The following is a 24,790-nucleotide window of genomic DNA, read 5'->3' as shown; positions in this document are numbered from 1 at the left end:
TATAATAATCTCATTTACCAGCACTTAGTCCATAGCCTTCAATGCCCTGGCGATTCAAGTAATCGTTTAGATATTTAAATACTGTGACAGTGTCTGCTTCCACCATTCACTGAGGCTCTGCATTCCAGATTCCAATCACCCTTTGGCTATAAAATTTCCTCTTCGGATCCCCTTCAAACCTCTTACCCCTTCCCCAAAACCTATGCTTTCTAGTTTTGGATGCATGTGCTATGGGAAAAAGTTTCCTACTATCCAACCCAGATATGCCTTTCAGACTTTTGTATACCTAAACATTATTTGGAGTGCACTCCATAAAAAACAATACAATAATTCGTATTTGCTGATGGAAGAATTAAGTATAACTTGCTTTGAGGTCACAGTGTGATGCAATGGATTAACGTACAGTGCTGTCAAGGGGAGAATTAACCAGACAGTAAATGTGATAGATGTTGAGCAGAACCCAGCACTTCATGTACAGTATGTTGGAGGCATGATCTCTGCCCCTCAGAGTCAAGGAATGGTCAAGCACTGACAGAGCTTATTCAGTCATTGGGCCTGTACTGGCTCTCTGAAGAAACAACTAATTAGTCTTATACCTCACAGCCCTGTGAACTTTACCTTTTTAGAGTCACGGAGTCAGAGAGTTGCACGGGGTCAGAGAGTTGCACAGCGCAGAAACGGGCCATTCGGCCCATCACATCTATACTGACCTTCTCTGCCCACCTACACTAATTCTATCTGCCTGCATCAGCAGCATATTATTCTAGGCCTTGTCTATTTTAAATGTCTGTCGAAATGCCTCTTCAATGTAGTAATTGTACTTAATTTCACTACCTCCTCCGACAGCTAGTTCTGGATGTCAAGTACTCTCTGTGTAAAAGAACTTCCCCCTCAGATTTCCTTTAAAATTCCTTCGTCTCAATTTAAACCTGCGCCCTCTTGTTTTTGAAACACTACTGTGGTGTCAAATTTAAGTAATCCACTTTTGGAAGTTATCATTAGAACAACTTCCACTGCCCTTTCAGACAGTGCATTCCAACTCACAACAACTCACTGCCTTAAAAGAAAACAAAGCAAACTGCTGGAGGAACTTAGTGGTTCAGGCAGCATCTGTGGAGGCAAAGGGAGAGTCAACGTTTTGGGTCGAGACCCTGCATCAGGACTGAGAGTGTAGACGGAAGATAAATATTTTGTTTTTTGCTCCAGATTGCAGCATCTGCAGTCTCTTGTGTCTGCATTTAAAGAAATCCTGCTCACCTCCCCACTGGTTGATTTGCACTCTTGTACGTGTCTCAACGAGCTGTACTTGAGAGGGATTTGGGCACTGATCTGTTACCTGCCTTCTTACACAAACATAGGAAATACTGCAGAAGCAGGAATAGGCCAATTTGCCCCTAGTGCCTGCTCCACCATGCCCCAGACAGAGGAACCACCAAGTCCGCACCTATCTTGTCCAGCTCTTTGGTTCAATGAGATCTATTTTGTGCAATGGGGTGTGGAGGGGTTAGAAACAGAATAAGGTAAGTAAATAAAGAAAATTATTCTTTGCTCTGTAACTATCTGTTACTCTTCTCTTTCAGCTATTGACCAATCATTATGAAAGGTGTTGGAAGTATTACTGTCTCCCTGGAGGCTGGGGGAGCTTTGGAGCTGCTTCTGAGGAAGAACTTCATTTGTCGAGGAAGTTATTCTGGGGAATTTTTGATGCTCTGTCCCAGAAGGTACTTCTGAGGGGAGAACTGAGTCTTGGGCTTCTGACTGACTAGCCATCATAGCAATAGCTCTTTTTAAACAGTTTCTTTTGCTAATTGATATCAAACCTCACTGAAACTGTATTAACAGTGCAGAAAATAATATTCATTTTACTTTCTAATTACTGTGTCTAATTATATGTATCTTTCATGTGAAAATAGTGGAAAGACTTTTACTCTGGGTAAATACAGTTCCCATTTCTGCCATTTTGAGGAAATTAAATTGCCTGACATTTACAATGTTGAATCAGTGATGGGAATTGGGAAAAATTCCTTCCCCTCTGGAGTGCTGTGGGTTCTTTTGGATTGATTTAGAAATGAAAATTACATTAGCATACATAGACACAGAGCATCAAGAGAAACCATGCTGCATCAAATCTTCAATAATTCGGCACCCTCAGGACTTTAGAAGCATTGGACTAGCAGATTTTCTGGATGATTGGATATTACTCTTCTTAATACCCCAATGCAGATTTTTTTACGTGTTGGATACCCCTCCAATGGGAAAAGGATTCTGACTATCTACTAAGGATTATTTCTATGCCTCTAATGATTTTAAATACCTCTCTCAGGCCGTCCCATTGCTCTAAGGAAAACAAACCGAGCCTATTCATCCACGTCCCATAACTAAAGTCCTGGTGAATCACCTCTGCACTCCCTCCAGTGCAACCACATCCTTCCTATCGTGTGAGGACTAGAACTGCACACAATACTCCAAGTGCAGTCTATCCAGTGTTTTGCAAAGTTGCAACATTTTGTCCCAATTTTTATATCCTGTGCCTCACCCTACGAAGGTAAGCATGCCATCATGCCTTTGTTGCCACCCTTTCAACATGTGTTACGACTTACAGGGAACTTTGGACTTAAACACCAATGTCCTTCTGTTCATCAACATTCCTTAGCACCCTAACGTTTACTGCATATGTCCGACCCCTCTTTGACTTCCCAAAATGCATCATTTCACATTTGGCCATGTCTTCTACTCCCAGAGGGGAAAAAAGAACAATCTGAGCCAATATCACAGATGGGCAGCTCAAACAGACAGAGAAATGATGTTCCCTGAAGACGTGGAATTCAATATTAAGTCAACAAGGCTGCAGCGTGCCCAGATGAAAGATGAGGTGATGGGTTTGCCCTCATTGTAGCAATACATGAGGCCACAGACCTTTAGGTCAGAGTGGGAGTGGGATGGAGAATTACAGTGGCGAGCAGCGGGAATCTCAGGGTCGCCCCTGTGGACTGAACACAGGTGCTCCACAAAGTGGCCACCCAATCTGCGTTTGGTTTCTCCAATGCAGAGGAGACTAAATTGTGAAGATGAGTGCAGTATACCAGATTGAAGAAGTGCAAGTGAATCACAACTTCACCTCAAAGGACTGTTTGGGTCTCTGGATGGCGGGAAAGGAAGCGGTCAAAGGACAAGTGTTGCATCGCCTGCACATTGACTTTGGTTGGCAGACACTCATCCACAATACGTTATGGTTTGTCCTGCATCAAAGCAGTATGCCAGGTTATCTTGGAGTCTTGCCTATGTCCAAATAGTTAAGAAAGGCACATGAACAATGTGGCAGGTTAAATTAAAGTAGGCAAGGACTAACGTTTGGGATAAGGAACCCATTGATTGCAGATGCCAGGTTCCAGTCTTTCGAGCCATATGCCATTGAGCGTTCACTTTTTGTGACTCACCAACATTGCAGATTTATTTTGTAATCATAAGTGTGTTGGAATGAGTGGGCTGGTAAAATTTTTATTTTCTTAGCATAAAATTGCAAAAAATAGAAGTGGTAACAGTTCTTGAAAAAGGTCCATGATTGGTTTTGAAATAAACATTGATGTGGGTATGCCAGCTAATAATTGGCAACATCAATTCCTGATAACAAGGCTTTCAAGATGACATGCAAAATGAAAGGGACTTTATTTAAAGAGCTTGACTTGAGCAGACAGACTGCCCAGATGATAAATCAAACCAACTTGGAATAGGAGAAGATAGAACACTCAATACACCTCACAGGACCAATTACAGTTACTTTCCTCCCTGGCACATAGGAATGTCCTGGAGTGGGTGGTGGCAATCACAGTCGATCCCTGAATGTCAGTAGCACAGCAAAGCTTGGAGGATCACTCCTGCTCTTTTCCCCTCCAAAGGAGGTTGAGTTGAAAAAATAAACTCACTTCCTCCCTTTAGACCTTCCTGCAGCAGTCAACCAAACTGAAGATCTGTCCTGTCTCTGACGAGCACCACAGAAAAGTTTGAAGCTGGCCCAGGATGCTACTTTGCATATTTGAAAGGAGCAGTTATTGCTTTCGGCAGCCTCCTAAAAACAGAAAGGCCATGCTGGTGATACAGATCAGGCATGAGCTCCCCCAATCAAAAGCATTCTCATTTTACACACAACGCATGTTGATTATTCTCTTTTGTTTATAATAGTTCAACTGAAATATTAATGGTATAGAAATTATGCAAAATTTGATTTCTTTTAGGGAAAAAACTACAAAATGTAGCTAAATATATCATAACATTTAAGGGGAAGACAGATTATTAATTTGATTATAAATGCCCTGTGAACACTGGAATGTGGAACGCAACCAATTACTTTTTTTCTGAAGCTGACCGAATGAGAGTGAGTGGGTGGAACAGTAGAGAGGTGCGTTTTATTTTCAAGAAGAGATCAAACGGAAGGTTGGTGTTCCCTTGTGTCTTATTGCAGAAATATGAACAGGAGTTATTTAAGCTGGCTTTGCCTTGTCTGAGTGCTGTTGCTGGGGCCCTGCCTCCAGACTACATGGAATCCAACTATGTGGCAATGATGGAGAAACAGTCTTCAGTGGATACCGAAGGAAACTTCAATCCCCAGCCTGTAGATACTTCAAGGTTTGATTGTGCTATGTTTGAACACTCAAGCTTTCTCAAACTTCGTTTGTTGTCTCTTACACCATTCTGAGCAGGAGCAGCCTTTACCTGGGAAGATCACAAGACAAGGGGGCAGAAGTAGGCCATTCAACCCATCGAGTCTGCTCCAAAGAAAAGGGAAAAAAGAAAAAGAAATGAGAAATTGGGGGGGGGGAGGGGGGGCCAAAAAAAAACTATTCTAACACCAATTTCCGGCCTTATCCCCATATCCCTTGATACCCTGACTAATTAGATATCTATCTGTCTCTTCCTTAAACATCTCCAATGATCTGGCCTCCACTGCTGTACGTGGCAAAGAATTCCACAAATTCACCGCCCTCTGGCTAAAGAAGTTTCTCCTCATCTCTGTTTTAAACCTGTACCCTCTAATTCTAAGATTGTGCTCTCTGGTCCTGGACTCACCCACCAAGGGAGATAGCTTGGCCACATCTACTCTGTCCAGTCCTTTCAACATTTTAAATGTTGATGCCTTTAAATTCAGATGCTTTTAAATTCTCAGTGATAGCTCATTGCACCTTTCAGAGAAAGGGAAGGAATACAAGAGGGGGTAACAAAAGAGACACTTCTTTCAGCTTTTATGTTAATCTGGAAGCACATCTCTCCTCATTCTCCACACAGCACGGTGACAGTATGGTATAAATAGGTAATTTATTTTACAAATCACATATCATTCCTTTCTATTTGTTTTGAATGAATGTAAGGTGCAACTCAGGCACTTGACATTTGATGTCAAATATTTAGATTGTCTGTTACAAATTTTATGGATTTGAACTAATGTTGTTCTGAGCTCAGCATCACCAATTATTGAATGTCTATTGAATGGGCTTTATGACTTCTATGATGTGGAACCTACTTCTGCTGCTCAAAATCTAATTAACCAATGATGTTACATTACATTCATAACATAGGCCCTTTGCCTTGTGTACTAATACTGTTTTCATGGACGTATATAGAGTGAGTTACTGAATACTTTCCAAAGAGATGCAAAGGTCTAGGGATTCTAGTGTAGTCAAATGTACGTGTTAGATGGACCTTGTAGTGTGGTACTCATGACTGTGTCAGTGGTGGGACCCCACTGAAAATTTTAGAAGCTCTCACCTTTCACTCTGGTTAAAGTCAATTTTCCATTAGAAAGCGCTGAAACACACAGAGTAACACAATTTCATGGCAATCATTTTATACCACACTCGTCCTACCCATGATCTTATCTATGCAACTTTCCACAATAAACAACATGGGTTATTGAGTCTGGGCTGTGTATGTCTGGGAACTACTTACAATGGACTTTTAGAAAAAGAAAAAAAGATCAGGTAAAAGCAAAGATTGTCAGCTGATTAATCCCTCAACTCTGTTGAGATTTTCTCACTGAACTTCTGCACAGAATGAAAAGCCATCCCTATAACTGGAATTTTGTTGTACACCTGTGAAGCATTTTTGACAAACCAGGGTTCCAATAATAGGTCTACCACTGAAGTCATTATTTGGTTCAATCCTTTCTCCTTTATTAAACAACAATATAATGTTAACAAAAAACAAACTGCTGGAGGAACTTAGTGGGTCAAGCAGCACCTGTGGAGGCAAAGGGATGGTCAACATTTTGGGTTGAGACCCTGCATCACGACTGAGAGTGTAGAGGGAAGATAGTGGTATTGAGAAGAGAGAGGGAGGGGTGAGACAGAGGCTGGTAAGTGATAGGTGGAACCAGATAAGGGGAAAAAAATAGGCAGATGGAACTGGGTGGAGAGGGGATAGGAAAGGTGAAACATGGGAGAAGAAACACAAATGGGCAGATGGGCGATGGACAGATGGAATCAGGTTGGAGAGGGTGAGGGGTCTTGGTAACGGAGGTCGGGTTGGGAAGGGAATGGAAAAGGTGATCAAAGGAAGAGATACCCCGGCTGTACTGTTGGGAGTGGGAAAGGAACACAGGGGAGTGGGGGGAGGGGGGGGGTTAACTGAAATTAGAAAATTCAATGTTCATGCCATTGGGCTGTAGGCCGCCCAAGTGGAATATGAGGTGGTGTTCTTCTAGTTTGCATTTGACCTCAGTGTGGCAGTGACCAAGGATGAGGACAGACATGTCGGTGTGGGAATGGGAGGGTGATGGGCAGATGGAGTTCCCCCCACCCCCCTTCTGGTTCCACCTATTAACTACCACCCCCTGTCTCACCCCTCCCTCTCACTTCTATATATTGGGTATCCTCCAATCCATTAGCACCACCTCTGTCATCAGAGAGGATTAAAAAATTGTAGTCAAGGCCTCCACAATTTTCTCCCTTGCCTCTTTTAAAGCCTGGGATATATTTCATCTGAGCCTGGTGACTTACTCATTTTCATAAGTACTAAATCCCTTAACACTTCTTCTTTTACCAAGGTTATCCCATCCAGTATTTTACATTCATTTGTCTTAATTTCAGCGTCAGTACTGTCTCTCTCTTTTGTGAGGAGGTTTGATAGTGTACATGATCATGAAGGTTTAGATAGGATAAATAGGTGGAACTATTCCCCTGGTTCAAATTGGGAACACATTAAAAATGATAGGCAAACGACCCCGGGGGCAATGGCTATCTGGCCATAAAGGTGGTGGAAGCAGAGGCAATCAGGCCTTTCAACAGGAATCGGATGGACCTCGAGGGAAAATAATTTGGAAGGCTGGGGGAAAGGGTAGGGGAATAGAATGGACTGGATTGGATTGCTAGGTTGAATGGTCTCTTGTGCTGCAGTGATTCTATGATTCTGTAATTTGGATAGAAATTTCAAAATGTTATATCGCCAGCACACTGCACTAGCTGCATGAGACATAGCCTAGCCCTGAAGGAAATGGTTCCAATGGATAGAGAATGCATTATGCTCCTAATATTAACAATGATGAAACAGATATCACCCTGCATCTCAGTAAGCTTACTTAGCAGTGTCCTGTTGTATGGGTTCACTTGATAAGCATAATGGTAGGGAATACACTGAACAGTAGGTGTTCTTCAAGTGATTATTACCGAGGAGCCATGGATGGGTTAATACGCTGTGTGGCTAACAAGGGTGTCCCAGCTATTATAGAGCATCTACTCCTTCAACAAATTTGAGTAGAGTGTCACAGAATTTAAAAATGCATGGTATCTGTGCTGGCTTTCTTCTGAGCTACCATTTTACTCCCACACTCTGCCACATCTGCATATCACATTAAACTTATTTTGCTCCCTGTCTTCCCAATGAAATTAGTAGAAATAAAGTCACATGCCCTGAACAGTTGAACGCGTGATTTAAGGTTTTGTACAGCATCCTATCGAGGAAGAGAAAGGGGAGGGCATTATAATAACATCTATTCCAGGTCTAAAACTGGATTTATAATACTGTTGCAAATGAATTTAAAATAAAAAATGTAGATCAGGAACTAACCAGTCTTGTTTGTTCATTTTCACTGTCAGTATAACACTTCCAGAGAAGTTGGATTATTTCATCAATAAATATGCAGAGCACAGTCACGACAAGTGGACAATGGACAAGGTAAGGCTGTTTATTTTGTTTTGCATTCTCCTCTTGGCTTCACAGTGGTGCAGATTGCAGCCTATTCCAGCCCTTGCGTAGATGTCACTCTGGGTCGTGGTACTTATTTCCCAATCCATTGGGTCATGGCTCATCATGTCCCCATTGCAGTTCAGCTGAGGTTGAGGAGGTAGTGAATGTAGGACTGTATCTCACCACTGTTATGCATGTGAAAGCTGTGGCTCTAAGCCACAAAATCTGAATATGACATGTTTATGCAGCGATGCTTGAATTTGTTTTGTTCCCATTAAGCTGCATGTTATTTTATATTACGGGAGTGCTTCACCCATGAAGGGCATTTTTCACAGGTAAGCGGGAAGCCTTTATTTTTTATCCCCCACGCAGTTTTGGGTTAAATTTTGTCCTGTTTGCATCTACTTTGGTCTCTCCCAAGCTGCAGCCTATTTCCTGGTGAGAGGGTGGGCATGCAGTTTACTCATAAGCTGTTTCTAGTGTTGAATCGGTTACAATGGGGGAGAAAATGCTGCCCTTTTTTTGCAACCTGCACCTCTTGGTAAGTTTCCTGCCTTATGATTACCACCTCTTCCTAGTATCACACATGAGACCAGGGACATGTCATGAGGACAGCTGGTCAGTGAACCTGCATCTTACCACTTTGTTGGGGGGGGGGGGTTGGGGGGGGTGGGGGGGGGTCGGGTGGTGGGGTTGAGAGCAGCAGGTTCAGGAATACAGTCGCAAAGAGCAGCCACAGGATGCTCTTTCACAAGTGCTTATTGCTGCAACTATGAAATGTTGAGAACACAGAGTCATAAGGGACAGAAATAGGCCTTTCGACCCAACTTGTCTATGCCGACCAGGATGCCTACCTATGTTAATCTCATTTGCTTGCATTCGGCCTGTATCCCTCCATCTTCAGTTTAACCCAGACTCCAGCAGATGCTTTTCTTTTTCCAGTTTACAAATGGATGGGTGTACGGTGAAGCAAACAATGAGATTGCCAAAGTTCATCCTTTGCTAAAACCGTTCAAACTTCTGTCTGAAAAGGTGAGTGGGAAGCCACCCTTAACTAATGCATCCAGTTTTATTTCTATTTATTTCTGTTTAAAGATACTCCTGTCTGTTAAGTAACAATAGCAAAAGATTATTGCAGAGTAAATCATGAATGGTTTAATACCTCAATGAGCTTTGAAATTATACTTTGTTTCAAGGGAAATACGCTATGAAGTAGAAACAGAAAAATAATGGGAATACTCAGATTTGACATCTCATGTGAATGACCTTTCTTCAAAACGAATCAATTTTAATAAAAATTCAATGACCTGAAGCATTAACTTCACATCTGCTGCCTGACCTGCTGAGTATTACATGTTCTGTTTTAAATTCAGATTTTTGGCATCTTCAGTATTGTATTTTTTGACAGATGCCATGAAATTGGTCAGGGTATTTTCATGTTTTCTTTGAATTTCTGGTACAGCAACTGTGATGAAAGTTAGATATTGGTAGCCTGTATGTTCTGTCATGTTGATATAAGGTAACTTCTGCAGTGAAAACTTAACAGTCATTGGTGAACTTTGAGACTTATCGAAGTGAAGAATATCTAGAACAGCATAAGAAATAGAAGCAGGACTAGGCTTCTTGGCTCTCACACTTGCTCCACTATTCAATATGATATTTTATCTCAGCGCCACATATCTACACTAACTCCCTGATTTCCTTCGTATCCAAAAATCTGTGACCTGTGCCTTGAATATACCGAGTGACTAAGCCTCAGCAGCTCTCAGGTAGACAATTCCAAGGACTCACTATCCTCCAGGGAAAGAAATTTCTTCTCAACTGTGACCAAAATGGCTGACCATTTATGTAGAATGTTTGAACCCTGAGCTTAGACCCCCTTCCAGGTGAACCATCATTATTGCATCTACCATGTATAGTCTGACAAGAATTTTGTATGTTTAAGTGAGATCATCTCTTTTTCTTCTAAACTCAAGAAAGCATAGGCATAGTCTGTTTAATCTCTGCTCATACAACAAACCCACCATTATAGGAATCAATCTGGTGAACCATCACAGCAATCCCTCTATTACACCCATAATCCTTTAGATAGGGAGACCAGGCAATATTCCTGCTGTGGTCTCTCTAGGACCCTGGACAATTGGAGCATGACATTGCTGCTTTTTTTTAATTCAGATCTTTTTCGAATAAAGGCAAACATGCTATTTGCTTTTCTAATAGCCTGGTTTGTCTGCGTTCTTGGGCTAAGATAGAGGAGAGATGTTCAGGTCTATTGCTATTGGGACTGTCCATGAAAATTCTGACATTCCAGATCTTGAACTTCATATTCAGTAGTGGAAGTTGCATCTGCTTGACTTGTTTTAATGTGGAAAGGCAATTGTATACCTGCTTCACAGAGTGAGATCATGGTCCACTGGCAATGTTGGTGGCATGCATGTCTATGTGTGTGTGTGTATGTGTGCACATGCATGTGTATGTGTGTGTGTGTGCTTGTGTGTTTGTATGTGTTTTCATGTCTGTCCAGCAGAGTCTGCAGGTCTCAGGCTCAGATACCTTACCTACAAAGTTTGTCCCTCCTCTCAACTCACCCTCCTTGATGCTTTTCACTTTGATCTTCTTTACCCCTTCACTGTGTTCCCCACGCATTCCTCAGATGCTCTCATTTTGACCTGAATTCTGCCTCACCCCGTCTCTCTCACACTCTGCTACTTGGCCCCCCCATCCTTCGTCCTCTGCATCAGTTTCCCCACCCCCCCCACTTCCTCAGACTATCTTCTTTCTCTCCACCTCAGCAATCCCTCCCAAGTCCTGCCTACACCTTCTCTCAAGCTGCAGCCCTGAGACCCCTGTACACCTTTGCCTTGTGGCATTCCCTGGGGTGTGGGTGGGCTGTTGGTGACAGCCAGGATATGGCACGTGGGCACTTTTGCAGCCCCAGGCACGCTGTTCTAAGTTGCAGAGCGAGCCCATGGAGGGAGAGCTGGTCTGTGGAGGATGTGGGGAGGGGGCTATTAATGTCTTTCTCTGCACTCTTCATCTTAGACCCTATCCCCTTTCTTACCCACTCCGTTTCCTGCCTACTTTTCCCAAACCTCTCTGCTCCGACTTGCCAGCTGCCGGGCACTTAGCCGGCGGCCCAACCCAGACCCTCAAACCTCGACTCAGAAAACCTCGGGGGAATATCACCCACCTGGTGCTGCCTGATATCTGCAGGTCACCGAATCCCAGTGCTCGGACTAGTAACTTACTTAGTCCTGATGCAGGGCTGTGCACCACTCCTGATGCAGGGTTTTGACCCAAGGCGTCGACAGTTCCTTTCCCCACCCCCACAGATGCTGCTCGACCTGCTGAGTTGCTCCAGCAGATTGTTGCTTCAGTTTCCCGCATCTGTGTCTCCTAGTAACTCACCTGTTGTGAGTTCAGTTCTACCATGGCTGCCTCTAAACCCACTGGGCATGTGTGTCTGAACCATCCCTCATTCCATTAGATGTCTCCCTTTGGTGCTGCGTTTAAACCCATGGGGCCTCAAATGTTTCCACAGTCGCTGAGATCCAATTATTTTAATATTATTAAAAAATATAATACAACTAGCTGTGTGTTATGTGGTGTAATATGCTTCCTGATCATTACTTCAAAATCCTTCCTTAAAATATGATTGGTAATTTATCTTCTACTCAACAGCGTTTCCATCTGTGCCTCGTCTCACTTTTCAGTCTTATAAAAAACAAATCGATAATTCTACAGATAATTTCCTTCGGTATTCCAAATCTTTAGCCACAGATATAAGTGAGAAATTGCATATTTTCCCAATGAATTTCCAGGACAAAGAAGTGTATCGTTGGCCAATAAAGGAGTCTCTGAAGACAATGGTTGCTTGGAGTTGGACAATAGAACGAACTCGAGAAGGAGAGTCCATGGCGCTACACCATAGAACACGCCGAATATCTCAGTCAAGTCAGGTAAGTTTCCACTGACCTGGAATGCCACCCTTCTGTTATCCAATGGACTTAGAAATCCTTACTTATTGAAATCACTTGGAACTTGAGGCTTCAATTAATTGGATTTAGGAATTACGGCTAGCTTTCAATTTCTGCTGGGATTTTTTTTTCCAAAAATTGTTAGATAAAAACAAAGCAGAATGCTGATGTCTTGGAAAGCCTGCCTGACATCATCAGCACAGGGCCCCATCCATCACAAGCACAGCCTGTGTGTCTCCCATCACCTCCTCCCTCCCCAGCCCTCCCCTCTCCATCACCAGCATAGTTTGCCCCCTCATCACCTGCTTCCACCATCACCAGGGCAGGCTTCAACCCACCATGAACAGCATATTTACCCCCCCCCCCATCACAGGCACAGACTGCCCCCCCATCACAGACAGTCTACTCCCCTCCCCATCACAGACACAGTCTGACACCTCCCCCATCACAGACACAGTCTAACCCCCTCCCCCACCACAGATACCGTCTGCCCCCTCCCCCATCACAGACACAGTCTGACCCCTATCCCATTACAGACAATCTGCCTCCTCCCCCACTACAGGCACAATCTGCCCCCCCCGCCCCCGCCAGACAGTCTGCCCCCCCATCACAGACAGTCTGCCCCCCTCCCCCATCACAGATAGTCTGTCCCCCCCGCCCCCCCCACCCCCAACCCCATCACAGACATGGTCTGATCCCTCCCCCACCCCAGACAGTCTGCCTTCTTCCCATCACCATCACGGACCAGTCTGGCACTTACCCCATCACTAGCACATTTGCCCTCCTATCAGTTACTACTGGTCATTACCATTTCTTGTCAAATTCCACTATAATCCTTACCCATGAGCTGGATATCCTCAGTCACCAAGACTCTCATTATTAATTAGTTCCTGAATGGCCGCTCACTGGCAGAAAATACTTGCTCTGCAAGCAGAAGCTGCTGCAGATCCAGCCAGTGTCTGCAGTAACTGCTCAGCGTGCTTTTCTGCCTTGTACCCAGGACCATTTATTTGGACAATGGAATGGTGTTCTCAGAGAATCAATGGGCAAAGATAAAATACAGTTAAACACCTCTGAAGTTGCAACGCTTTATTCAGATAAAACCAGATATACATGCTGGGCATTGCTAACATAATGTGGAAAAAGGGCTGGTGAAGAAGATGGTGTAGAAGCACAAGCACATAAGAAATAACAATTTGCTTTGCCCTGTAATTTGCCTTTCCTGAAAATGATGCACGAGATATGTATGTGTGCTCATTCTTTGTACCTACCACTACAAATGTGTTTGTGCTTGTCGTTCAGGTTTCTATAGATTCCGCACATGGTTACAGTCCTCGGCCGATCGATATGAGTAATGTTTCCCTTTCCAGGGACCTGCATGTAAGTTCTATCTGTTATAGTGAGTTCTGTGTCTCAGTCAATGTGTTAGGGTGTTCTTGAAGAATTACATTGAAGTGCTTCTGCTTTGAATTGGTGTTTCTTATTGAAGGTTTCAAGTGATCTAGATATTAGTATAAATATACAGTTCAGTGGGAAGCCATTTCACATATTAAGCCAGTGCTAGCTCTTTGAATGGGTTGTTGAACCAGTCTTTCTTCCCTTTCTGGGAGTGAATTTCCAAATCCCAAGACCCTGTCTCACTTCAATCTTGTGAGAAGATTAACATTGCTCTGGAAACTAGCGAGAGGAATTCACTTCTCTCTGTCCATTTACTTGGGTGCTTCTGTAATTGTACATATTGTGTCCAGATCACCACTCAACCTTCTAAACTGACAGGAATGCAATCTTCTTAACATTACTCTTTCAGCCCAGCCATCACTCTGTACATCACCCACTCGAAGGCTAATCATAACTTTCCAGAAGTATGGGAAGTATAGCACTGTACAACTGATGGATTACTTGCTTCCAGTTTTCAGAAGGTTGGGCAACCCCTATAAACATTTAACATTTGAGTAATTTACTGAAATAGAGATACACCACAATCAAAGTATCTCCAAAAACCTAGGAGCTTTATTGCTCCAAACATAGACTACTCCTGATCAGTACCACATGATTGAGAGTCTAATGATGGTGATAATGGTTGATGCAATGAGTAGGATGAGAGCTCCATTTAGGGTAATAGAGCACTACAGCACTTTGGCCCCTCTAGTCCATGCCAACCTGATCTTCTGCCTAGTCCCATCTACCTGCACCCGGACTGTATCCCTCTAAACCCCTCCCATCCATGTACCTATCCAAACCTCTCTTAGATGTTACAATTGAACCTGCATCTCCCACTTCTGTTGGGAGCTTGTAGGTGACCCGAACTGCACACAGTACTCCAAATTTGGCCTCATCAATGTCTTGTACAACTTCAACATAACATCCCAACTTCTGTACTCAATGCCTTGATTTATGAAGGCCAAAGTGCCCAAAGCTCTCTTTACAACCCTATCTACCTGTGACGCCACTTTCCAGGAAATATGGATCTGTATTCCCAGGTCCCTTTGTTCTACCGCACACCTCAAAGCCCTACCACTCACTGTGTAAGTCTTACCATCATTTGTCCACCCTAAGTGTGGCACCTCACACTTGTCTGCATTAAATTCCATCTGCCATTTTTCAGCCCATTTACCTAACTGGTCAAGATCACGCTGCAAGCTTTGATAGCCTTCCTTGTTGTTCTCCCCCTCGCACCAGCCTGTGAAGGAATAATGTTTATATGTGTATGCAAGGCTCAATCAGTAGTACAGTGATGGTACTGAAACTTGTAGCAGAGGGTTTTAGCCCTTGTGGAGCATAAGTCAAAGTTGAGTTTATTGTCGTATGCACAAGCACATGTATGCACAGATGCAATGAAAAACGTACTTGCAGCAGCATCACAGGCACATAGCATCAGATAAGCAGAATGCACAATTTTTACAAGAAAGAGGCAACATTCCATTCAATTTCTGGGCAGCTGGATTGTGGTTAGTAAATGATCAATATTTTAATCTTCAGAAATTACTCATCATATTTACCGTGTAAAGTGGTGACATCTGTAAGCATTTCTTTGCAATTTTCTGCAGGCGATGGCAGAGCTGCTTGCTGAAAACTATCATAACATCTGGGCAAAGAAAAAGAAAAACGAATTGGAAGTTAAAGGTAATGATGAATGTGTGTTATCATTGGGGTTACTGTCAGTTTATTGGATTCAAAAAGCTTGTCAAAATCTGTGGCAGAGTGCTGGGTTCATCTCATGCACTTTGATATAAAATGCAAAATTTGCAGCTTCTAGTTAAATCTGATCTGTCAGATTGTGGCAGGTTTTGAGCTTATGGGAAGATCACTCTGTAACACCGTCATACAATTTCACCAATGGATCCTGGCCAAAAGGAAACAATTCTGGGAAATGGTCACTGAAATATTCAGATTTGCAGTGTCAACAGAGCAATAGCCAGAATATCATAAATTATAAACCTAAATTTTCTTGAAGGGACATTTATTGTTTTGCTTGTGGCCACGATACATGTATGATTTTCATCTCTGAGTATAAACTATCTTTGTTTTTAAGCTATTATTATCATGCACTTCTCTGGTGGCACCTCTCCCCAATGTGTACTCTCACCCAGGACACCCACAATGTAAAATCTACACAGTGATGTTAGACTGTGCAGTCTGAAATCACATTCCCCAAATGGCTGAGTCTCTGCTTTCCTTATTATTTGCTTTATTGTTTTACCTTCAATGCAAGTGCATGCTCTTCATTGAGCTGTGGAAATGAAAAATGTTGGGAAGGCAGAACATCTTAGGATTGTTATGGAGCGTCAGTGATTTGTGATCTCTCCGCTCATTTCTTTACACTAAGGAGGAGGAAACCACCCATTGCTGGTGCCCTATGACACTCTGACAGCCAAAGAGAAAGCCAAAGACCGGGAGAAAGCACAGGAAATTCTCAAGTTTCTGCAGATCAATGGCTATGCAGTCTCAAGGTATGATGAACAGCACAAGGAAGGCTATAGTATTACACACAGTTCATGTGCAAAGTATCACTACCAAAACAACATTACAATTAAAAAAAACATTAAATATTCCAAGCTCAACACATTAATGAATGGTAGTTGTTAGTGAGTTATGGTGGTAAATCCAGCTGATCTCTCTATGTCTAAACTGTTCGACATCCAGGTGAGAGAAAATTTCACCCCTGTAAATATTGGGAAGACTGGAGCCATCTCATTCAGTCACCTTCATCAATGATTCTATTCTTCTTAGATAAGATAAGGTATCTTTATCAGTCACACGTACATCGAAACACACAATGTAATACATCTTTTGCGTAGTGTTCTGGGGGCAGCCTGCAAGTGTCGCCATGCTTCTGGCGACAACACAGCATGCCCACAATTTCCTAGCCCGTACGTCTTTGGAATGTAGGAGGAAACTGGAGCACCCGGAGAAAACCCACACACACATGGGGAGAATGTACAAACTCCTTACACAACCTCGGTGTCACATTTCAACCCAGGCTGAGCTTTAGGCTGTGTGTCATGATCCATGCTTGGGTCATCAGCCAGGCTTCATAACGGAAGGGTGGTTGCCAGCCAGAAATCAGAAGGGAGATTGTTCTGGGAGGTCAGTAGTGAGCCAGAGAACATGTGGAGGAGAGGGTTGGCCGTTGGAGATGATGGGAGGTGGTGGTTATAGGGCCAAAGCTCAGTACATGCGGAAGTTTTAGTTCTGTAGATCATGCAAGTGGGGAGAGGTTTGAGGTCAGAATACAGGGGGCTGGGGAACATGATTGGGGTTGGGGAAACATGAGAGAGAGCCAAATGGGCACATTATTTATCTGAAGCAGGTTCTCAGCATTGATCTCCTTTATGTTCCTTTTTTGATAACAATCCCTGCCAAGGCACAGATAATTTAATTGCTTTCAGTGCCTCTTATGAAGTAAATATTTCTTCCATACAGGTGGTGGACATTTTAAATGACCGGTTATTCCACAAAGAAGGAATTTTCTAACTGGAGTCTTTTTATGCCCCAGGGGTTTAAAAGACATGGAATTGGATACACCTTCCATTGAAAAGAGATTTGCCTACAGCTTCCTTCAGCAGCTCATCAAATACGTTGACCAGGCTCATGAGTACATACTGCAGTTTGGTAAAGTGCACATTTGCATGTTATGAACATATCAGATTCCAAATAGGAATGGTAGTGTCATGGTTATGTTACCATGTTAAAAACCGAACTCCTGGAATAAAGACCTGTAAGGTTTGGATCTCACAAGAACGGTGGGGGAATTTAAATTCAGTTAAATAACTAAACAAATCAGATTTTTAAAGTACTGGTGTCAGAAATGAGGACGATGAAAATGTGGGATGGTTGTAATAATGCAGTGAGATCACTCATGCCCTTCAATAGAGGAAATCTGCCATCCTTTCCCAATCTGTGTCACTCCAGAACCAAGGCAATGTGGTTGATTCTTAAATGCCCTTTGACATAGCCTTGTGGGCCAATGAACAAGGGTAGTTGTGGCTGGGGAATAAGTGCTGACCCTAGCATCCTGTGTATCAGTTTGAAAGAAAATTCAAATATTTTGATGCCACTTTTGCTTGTCATTGCCATGTTTGCAACTTTTTCTTAGGTTCTGTAGTACTTGAGCCAGCAGAGTGGTGCCTGTAGTGGAAGTCTAGTTGGAGGAGGCTTGTGTGGAGAACATAAAGGGCATCTAGGTAGTGTGGTTAAGTTGATGCACCAGTTGATCCAGGAACATGAGTTCAAATCCTACCATAGTGGCTAAGAAAGTCAAATTCAACTGTTTAAACCAATCAGTAACTGAGGAAAAAAAAATCAGTAATGGCAATAAATCCCCTCTGATTCACCCCTGTCCTACTGGGAAGGAATTGTGCCATCCTAATGTAATCTCTCCAACATGTGACTCTAAGCCCACAATGTGCTTATCACTTAACTATCTCTTCAGTTCAGGCAATAAAGGATGGACAATAAATGCTGCTGTCACCAGCAATATGCATATCCTATGAATTAATAATAAAAAGGAATTGTTACATACAGCATGTAGTTTTCCTCATCGGAAGTATAGTCAGTGTAGGGCAAGCAACCAAAAACAATCCCAAAATATAAATGGAGACATATTGTGTGCAGTTCTGGTCATCTACCTGCAGGAAAGATATCAATAAGCTTGAAAGAGTGCAGAGAAAATTTACGCGGATGTTGCTGGGACTTGAGGACCTGAGTTAAAGGGAAAGGTTGAATAGGTCAGGATCTTATTCACTGGAGCGCAGGAGAATGAGGGGACATCTGATAGAGTATACAAAATTATGAGGGGTTTTGATAGGGTGAACGCATGCAGGCTTTTTCCCCTAAGGTTGGGTGAGACTAGAACTAGAGGTCATAGGTTTAGGGTGAAAGGGGAAATATTTAAGGGGCATCTGAAGGGGAACTTCTTCACTCAGGGGTGTGCGAGTGTGGAACGAGCTGCCACTGGAAGTGGTAGATTCTGGTTCAGTTGTAACATTTAAGAGACGTTTGGACAGGTACATGGATGGGAGGGGTTTGGAGGGATATGGTTCAGGTGCAGGTAGATGGGACCAGGCAGAAGATCAGTTCAGTATGGACTAGTTGGGTCAAAGGACCTGTTTCTGTGCTGTAGTACTCCATGACTCTATGACTCTAAATGGAGCTCAGGTGATGCACTTAAAACCCTTGATGACTCTATGACCCGATTATTGTTTGTTGCCTCAAAATATAAATTGCCTACTGGGATAAGCTGAAATCTGAGACACAGCATCAGGGAGCTGGAGGACCTGTCGATCACCACACGTACATCTCTGTCTCACCTGGGAAGTCAGTCCCCTCAGAGCACTGGAAGGAACAACACCACACACTGTCATTGTGGTCATTCTGTAAGCTGGCTGAGCACTTTGCTGCAGTCACATTCCGTCCACCAGTTAACCTCCTTTTTGCTGTCATTGATGATGCCTGATCCAGAGAGATCAATCAGAAGATGAAAATAATATGGTTCTGAAAGCAGAAATCACTGCTAATCAGCTTCCATATATCAAGAGTAAAATATTTAAGAAGAAAATGTAATTGTACGCATCTGTATTCTGGTTATTTCTTATGCCATTTGCAGTGTCTGAGCTTGCTATTGTTATTTGAATATCAGGATTGTTTCTAATTCTACAGTTACCCGTTTTACTTATAACACTTGGTTATGTAAATGGTTGGTGTGTGTCTCATTGCTTGCTTTTGTCCTCGCTTCCAGATCTTTGTTGCACAAGTAGAGGGGAAAAATTTGTGCATGAACAGGAAATCAAGTTCTTTGCCAAGGTACTGTGTTTTGGGGGGAAAGTTGTGAGATATTTTAGAAAAACAAACATACCTGATTGGATCTGATTCCATCACCTCCTCTGACAGCGAGTTCTGGATATTAACTGCTCTCTGTGTAAAAAAAAAGTTTCCCTTCAATCTTCCTTAACACTTCTTCCTCTCACCTTAACCCTATGCCCTCTTGATTTTGATACCCCAACCATGGGTGAAAGATTCTGACCACTACCCTATCTGTGCCTCTAATAATTTTATATACCTTCATGAGGTCACCCCTTAGCCTCCTTCATTCCAGGGAAAACAAGCTCTGCCTATCCGATTTCTCCCCATAACCAATCTGGGCAAGATCCTCGTGAATCTCATCTACAATTACATCCTTCCTATAGTATGGTGACCAGAACTGCACACAGAATGCCAAGTTTGGTCTAACCAGTGTTTTGTAAAGATGCAACATAATGTCTTGACTTTTATATTCTGTGTTCCAACCTGTGAAGGTAAGCGTGCCATATGCCTTCTTCGCCATCCTTTCTACCTTTGTTGCCACTGTCGGGGATCTATGGACCCCAAGGTCCCTTTGCTTATCAACATTCCTTAGAGCTCTACCATTTGCTGTATTATGTCCTGCGCCTATTTGACTTCCCAAAATTCATCACCTCTCACTTGTCAGAATTAAATTCCATCTGCCACACTCCGCCCAACTTTCCATCTGATCTATAACCTGCTGTCACCTTAGGTAAGCTTTCTCACTATCCACAACGCCACCAACTTTTGTCTCATCCGTGTATTTCATCTCAGGATCAGTTTATGGTAACTTATAGAGATTAGTTGGTATGATTAGTCTACAGCTCCAATGTTGCTGTGTCAGGTGATCACCATGATGCAGAAGCAAAAGACTGCAGATGTTGGAATTCTGAAATAAAAGCAGACATTGATGGGAATACTTAGCAGGTCAGGCAGCATCTGTGGAGCAAGAAAGTAGAACGCGAAAAGATAATGGTTCTCTGTGTTGTCACACGTACTAAACGTTCTTCATTTTTGCAGGTCGTTCTTCCTTTGATTGACCAATATTTTAAGAACCATCGTTTGTACTTCCTGTCTACTGCAAGTAGCCCCCTCAGTAGTGGGGGGCATGCATCCAACAAAGAAAAGGAAATGGTAACAAGGTAATGTTTGATTGTGTTTCGTAATTTGAGTTGTGGGGTGGGGGAGGGGGGTGGGGTGAATCATGTGCCAAGCTTTTCGTTGCATTTTGCTATTTCAAACTAAGGATTTGTATCATTTTAACAAGAAGTAGGTGGGGTGAGGGTTTGGGTGAGAATGGGGAAGGTTCATAATACTAGATTTACATTGAAACATATAATTGTGATAAACTAGCAGAACATTACATGGTATAGTTTGCTTGGGTTCAATAGCAAAATTGAGCCTGATCCCAGGTTAGTCTGTGTCTGCGGTGTGCAGCACTGCTTCCTGTTTGGTAATCAGCTGAACTGTCAGCAGGTCTTAACACAAAACATTCCTGAGATTTCGATGTACGTTTGCAGCTTTTGTCCTGAGTTTTTTTAATTTGGAGATGGAGTTTATCCTCACCACTAGAAGTCAGGAATGACAATACGGCTTGCAGTACAACCAAACACTAGCTGATACATAGCAAGATCACCTGAAATGTCAACACATCAGAAATGTGTAAAGTAAATGGAAAATTGCCCAGAGTAATTCTATGCACTGAACTGTACAGGGCATTGCAGCAAGTCACCAGGTGGATCTTTAGTCTGTGAGGAGTTTGTTAATCTTGTTGCTTCCCCGTCATTTACTCTGGAGAATCCATACATACACCCTGCAGCTGATTGGACCTGGCACATGGACAGTTTTTTTATTATTTTCATTGAAGTTTTAGTTAATTTAAATTGCACTTAAATATTTTTACAGGTTTTTTGGGTTATAATTTTAATACTTGATAGGTTTTAATAACTTTCAGATGTTTCTGAATAGTTTTGAATGCCAACAAGTTTCTTCCCATTTGACAACATTGATAGCTGACTATGCTATGAGCATATGGCTCCCCAAGTTGTCAACATTTCTTCAATGTTTTCGGGATGGGGCTTGTTCTGCTCTGCCCCCTCCCTGTCCCCATTATGTGCATCATAAGGGCCTCATTGCAAGGGATTGAATCAGATCCCAATGAGTTGTACTCACTGGTAACCACACCAGGCTTAGTAGAAACTTTATTCAGCAGTCAGTAGGGTGTGTGATTAGAAGTGCGAGGCCAATATATTGCTATCATTGGTGAGCGAGCAGGAGATAGACAGGAGTTATAAAGAATATGTTGACAGCACCTCAGTGGCGGTCCCCCTCGAAAACCGATATCTCATTTTAGATTCGGTTGGAGAGGATGACCTCATAGAGGAAGACCTCAGCAGCCAGGACCTTGGCACCGTGTCTGGTACTGTGGTCCAGCAGAGGAAGCGAAATGCAGTGGTTATTGGGGATTTGATAGTAAGGGGTACGGATAGCAGATTCTGCGATACCGACAATGAGTCTCGGATGGTGTGTTGCCTCCCTGGTGCCAGGGTACGGGATATCACGGACCGTGTCGAGAATATTCTGAGAGGGGAGGGTGAGCAGCCAGAAGTCTTGGTACATGTAGGTGCCAATGATATAGGTAGAAAAAGAGAAGAGAGAGTCCAGGACCAGAGGGCACAATCTTAGAATTAGAGGGTACAGTTTCAAGACAGAGATGAGGAGAAATTTCTTTACCCAGAGGGTGGTGAAATTGTGGAACTCCTTGCCACGCACAGCAGTGGAGGCCAGATCAGTGGGGGTGTTCAAGGAGGAGATAGACATATCTAAATAGTCAGGGTATCCAGGGATATGGGGATAAGGCTGGAAAATGGGATTAGAATAGTTTTTTTTTCCCACCCCATTTCTTTTTCCCTTTTCCTTGGAGCAGACTCGATGGGCCGAATGGCCTGCTTCTGCTTCCTTGTCTTGTGATCTTGTGACAGATCAGATGTGCAGCTGTGAAGAAGGCATCTCAAGTTTTAAATACTGATCTCATTTATAATGAGTAAATGCATTTGAATGTTTCTTGTTCAGTTTTGTTTTGCAAGTAAACCTATAGCTGTTCATGCAGACAGGTTATCATAGTCACTGAAAGAGAACAAGATACATGATGCTTTGCAATTGGGATGCATAAAATGAAGCATTAATATGGAACTGTGTTTGGCCAAATATGAGCCAGCTTATATTAAATTGGCTAACAATTTGTTGAATTAAAGATTATCAGAGCTTCATATGAATTTGTAAGTTTTTTCACAAACATCGCAAGATGCAATTTAAACCCTTGCATTTCCAAGCAGAGGTTGATTCACAGGAAAGTCATTTCTGTCTGCACGATGTGATTAGAGTGCCATCTAGCGAGAGGGTTTGGTAAATGTTGAATACTTTTATCAGAAGAGACAGAGTGAGGAAAATAGGTTAATTCATTCACTAAGCAGTCAGGGCTTTATGTTTCATTGGAAAGGCATTGGTACAACATTGTCCGAGTCCATTCTGGACTGCAGTCTAGATTCTCAGGTCTCTGGAGTGGAACTTGAATCTACTGCCTTCTGGCACAGAGGTGAGGGTGCAACTGACTGCATCACTGCTGACAAAGAACTTCATTGGAAATCCTATTCAATGTAAAATAGTTGTTATTAATAAAAACAAAGACATCCCAGCTGTGGGAATTAATTCTATTTCAAGGAAGAAGTAGATAGGATTTGTTCTTTAAGAGAGTCCTGGTGAACAGGTAAGAAAGTGGAGTTGAGGCCAGGATAAGATCAGCCATCCTGGTATTGAATGGAGCAGGCCTGAGAGCCCTTGTCCTGCTCCTCCTCCTCCTCGTGTTCTCATAGAATATGGAACGAGTTAGTATGGCAGGATAGGCAAACCAACACTGACATCCTTTTCCAGGCTAATTCCCACAGCACTGAGGCAGAAAAAACTCCTCAAGGACGTTCTCAAACCTCATTGATAAAACATAACATTGTCATCGACATGTGAATCCCTTGCCTGAGACCGCTCAAATCGAAGGAGAAGCTTCCAGGAAGTGAATTATGTGAACCTGAGAGCATCAGAAAGACGAGCAGGAGTTGGCCTTATAGCCCTTGGAGCCTGCTCCTTTCAATGGAATTGTGGCTCATCTGATCTTGCCCTCAACTCCTGCCTGTTCCCTCTGCCACTCCTACCCAGAAGATTTCAAGCATTTGTAGTGTCTCCTTTGGTGGGATGTGGCGACCACTCTTAAGAGGCTGAAGGAATGTATAACAAATTATTTGACCCATCACCTAATCCATCAAACACCAGGGGTGGACTCTACAGATCAGGTACGGGACTATTAGTCAACTCTGAACTCATAGACTTGTAATGGAAGGGAGTTTTCCTTGGTCTTGACTAACTGCTTCAGAAGAAAACTGATGTATAATCCAGAAGGATTCAAATTGGGTTCACATTGTGTCCAAAGTTTTAGCTTTGGGCAGATGATAGGGGAGATGCGCAGAGACCATAAGACATAAGAGCAGAATTGGTCGTTCAGCCCATCAAGTCTGCTCCGCCATTCGATCGTGGCTGATTTATTTTTCCCTCTCAACCCCATTCTCCTGTCTTCTCCCTGTAACCTTTGATGCCCTTACTGATCAAGAACCCATCAACCTCCACTTTAAATATAACCAATAACTTGGCCTCCACAGCCGTCTGTGGCAGTGAATTCCACAGATTCACCACCCTCTGGCTAAAGAAATTCCTCCTCATCTGTGTTCTGAAGGGACGCTCTTCTATTTTGAGGCTGTGCCTTCTGGTCCTAGACTCTCCAACCACTGGAAACATCCTCTCCACATCCACTCTATCCAGGCCTTTCAATATTCGGTAGGTTTCAGTGAGATTCCCTGCACCCCCATCCTTCTAAACTCCATTGAGTACAGGCCCAGAGCCATCAGACACTCCTCATATGTTAACCCTTTCATCTCCAGGATCATTTTCATAAACCTCCTCTGTACCCTCTCCAGTGCCAGCATATCCTTCCTTAGATATGGGGCCCAAAACGGCTCACAATATTCCAAATGTGGTCTGACCTATGCCTTTATAAAGCCTCAGCATTACATCCTTGCTTTTATATCTCAGTCCTCTCGAAATGAATGCTAACATTGCATTTGCCTTCCAGATCAAAGGCCAAGGAGTTCTCCAGAAATAGCCAGGAATGGAAATGTCCTGCCCATTTCTTCTCATAGCTGATTGTTTAGGACAATGACACTAAGCAGGTCATATTTCCAAATTCTGAGTCAAAGAATAGTGTGTAATGATGG

The 24,790-nt window shown here is 42.9% G+C and overlaps 1 protein-coding gene across 4 annotated transcripts in view; it reads left to right on the top strand.

The window, feature by feature from the left end:
* The window catches only part of ryr2a (ryanodine receptor 2a (cardiac)), a 587,454-nt gene that overhangs the window by 396,922 nt on the left and 165,742 nt on the right, over positions 1 to 24,790 (top strand). For 2 of the 4 annotated variants that reach the window (XM_052011297.1, XM_052011295.1), the window contains exons 50-60: positions 1,581 to 1,721; positions 4,460 to 4,623; positions 8,085 to 8,163; positions 9,118 to 9,207; positions 11,997 to 12,134; positions 13,455 to 13,532; positions 15,200 to 15,275; positions 15,982 to 16,102; positions 17,149 to 17,264; positions 19,390 to 19,454; positions 20,493 to 20,614. In XM_052011297.1, the coding sequence (XP_051867257.1) occupies positions 1,581 to 1,721; positions 4,460 to 4,623; positions 8,085 to 8,163; positions 9,118 to 9,207; positions 11,997 to 12,134; positions 13,455 to 13,532; positions 15,200 to 15,275; positions 15,982 to 16,102; positions 17,149 to 17,264; positions 19,390 to 19,454; positions 20,493 to 20,614 (1,190 nt within the window). Of the gene's footprint in view, positions 1 to 1,580; positions 1,722 to 4,459; positions 4,624 to 8,084; positions 8,164 to 9,117; positions 9,208 to 11,996; positions 12,135 to 13,454; positions 13,533 to 15,199; positions 15,276 to 15,978; positions 16,103 to 17,148; positions 17,265 to 19,389; positions 19,455 to 20,492; positions 20,615 to 24,790 lie in introns of all 4 variants that reach the window. The other 2 variants (XM_052011296.1, XM_052011294.1) reach the window with 1 other exon arrangement.

This window comes from Pristis pectinata, chromosome 3 (assembly GCF_009764475.1).
Source record: "Pristis pectinata isolate sPriPec2 chromosome 3, sPriPec2.1.pri, whole genome shotgun sequence".
Lineage (NCBI taxonomy): Eukaryota > Metazoa > Chordata > Chondrichthyes > Rhinopristiformes > Pristidae > Pristis > Pristis pectinata.
The sequence above is the reverse complement of the archived record's forward strand: the minus strand, read 5'-3'. Positions and strand labels throughout refer to the sequence as shown.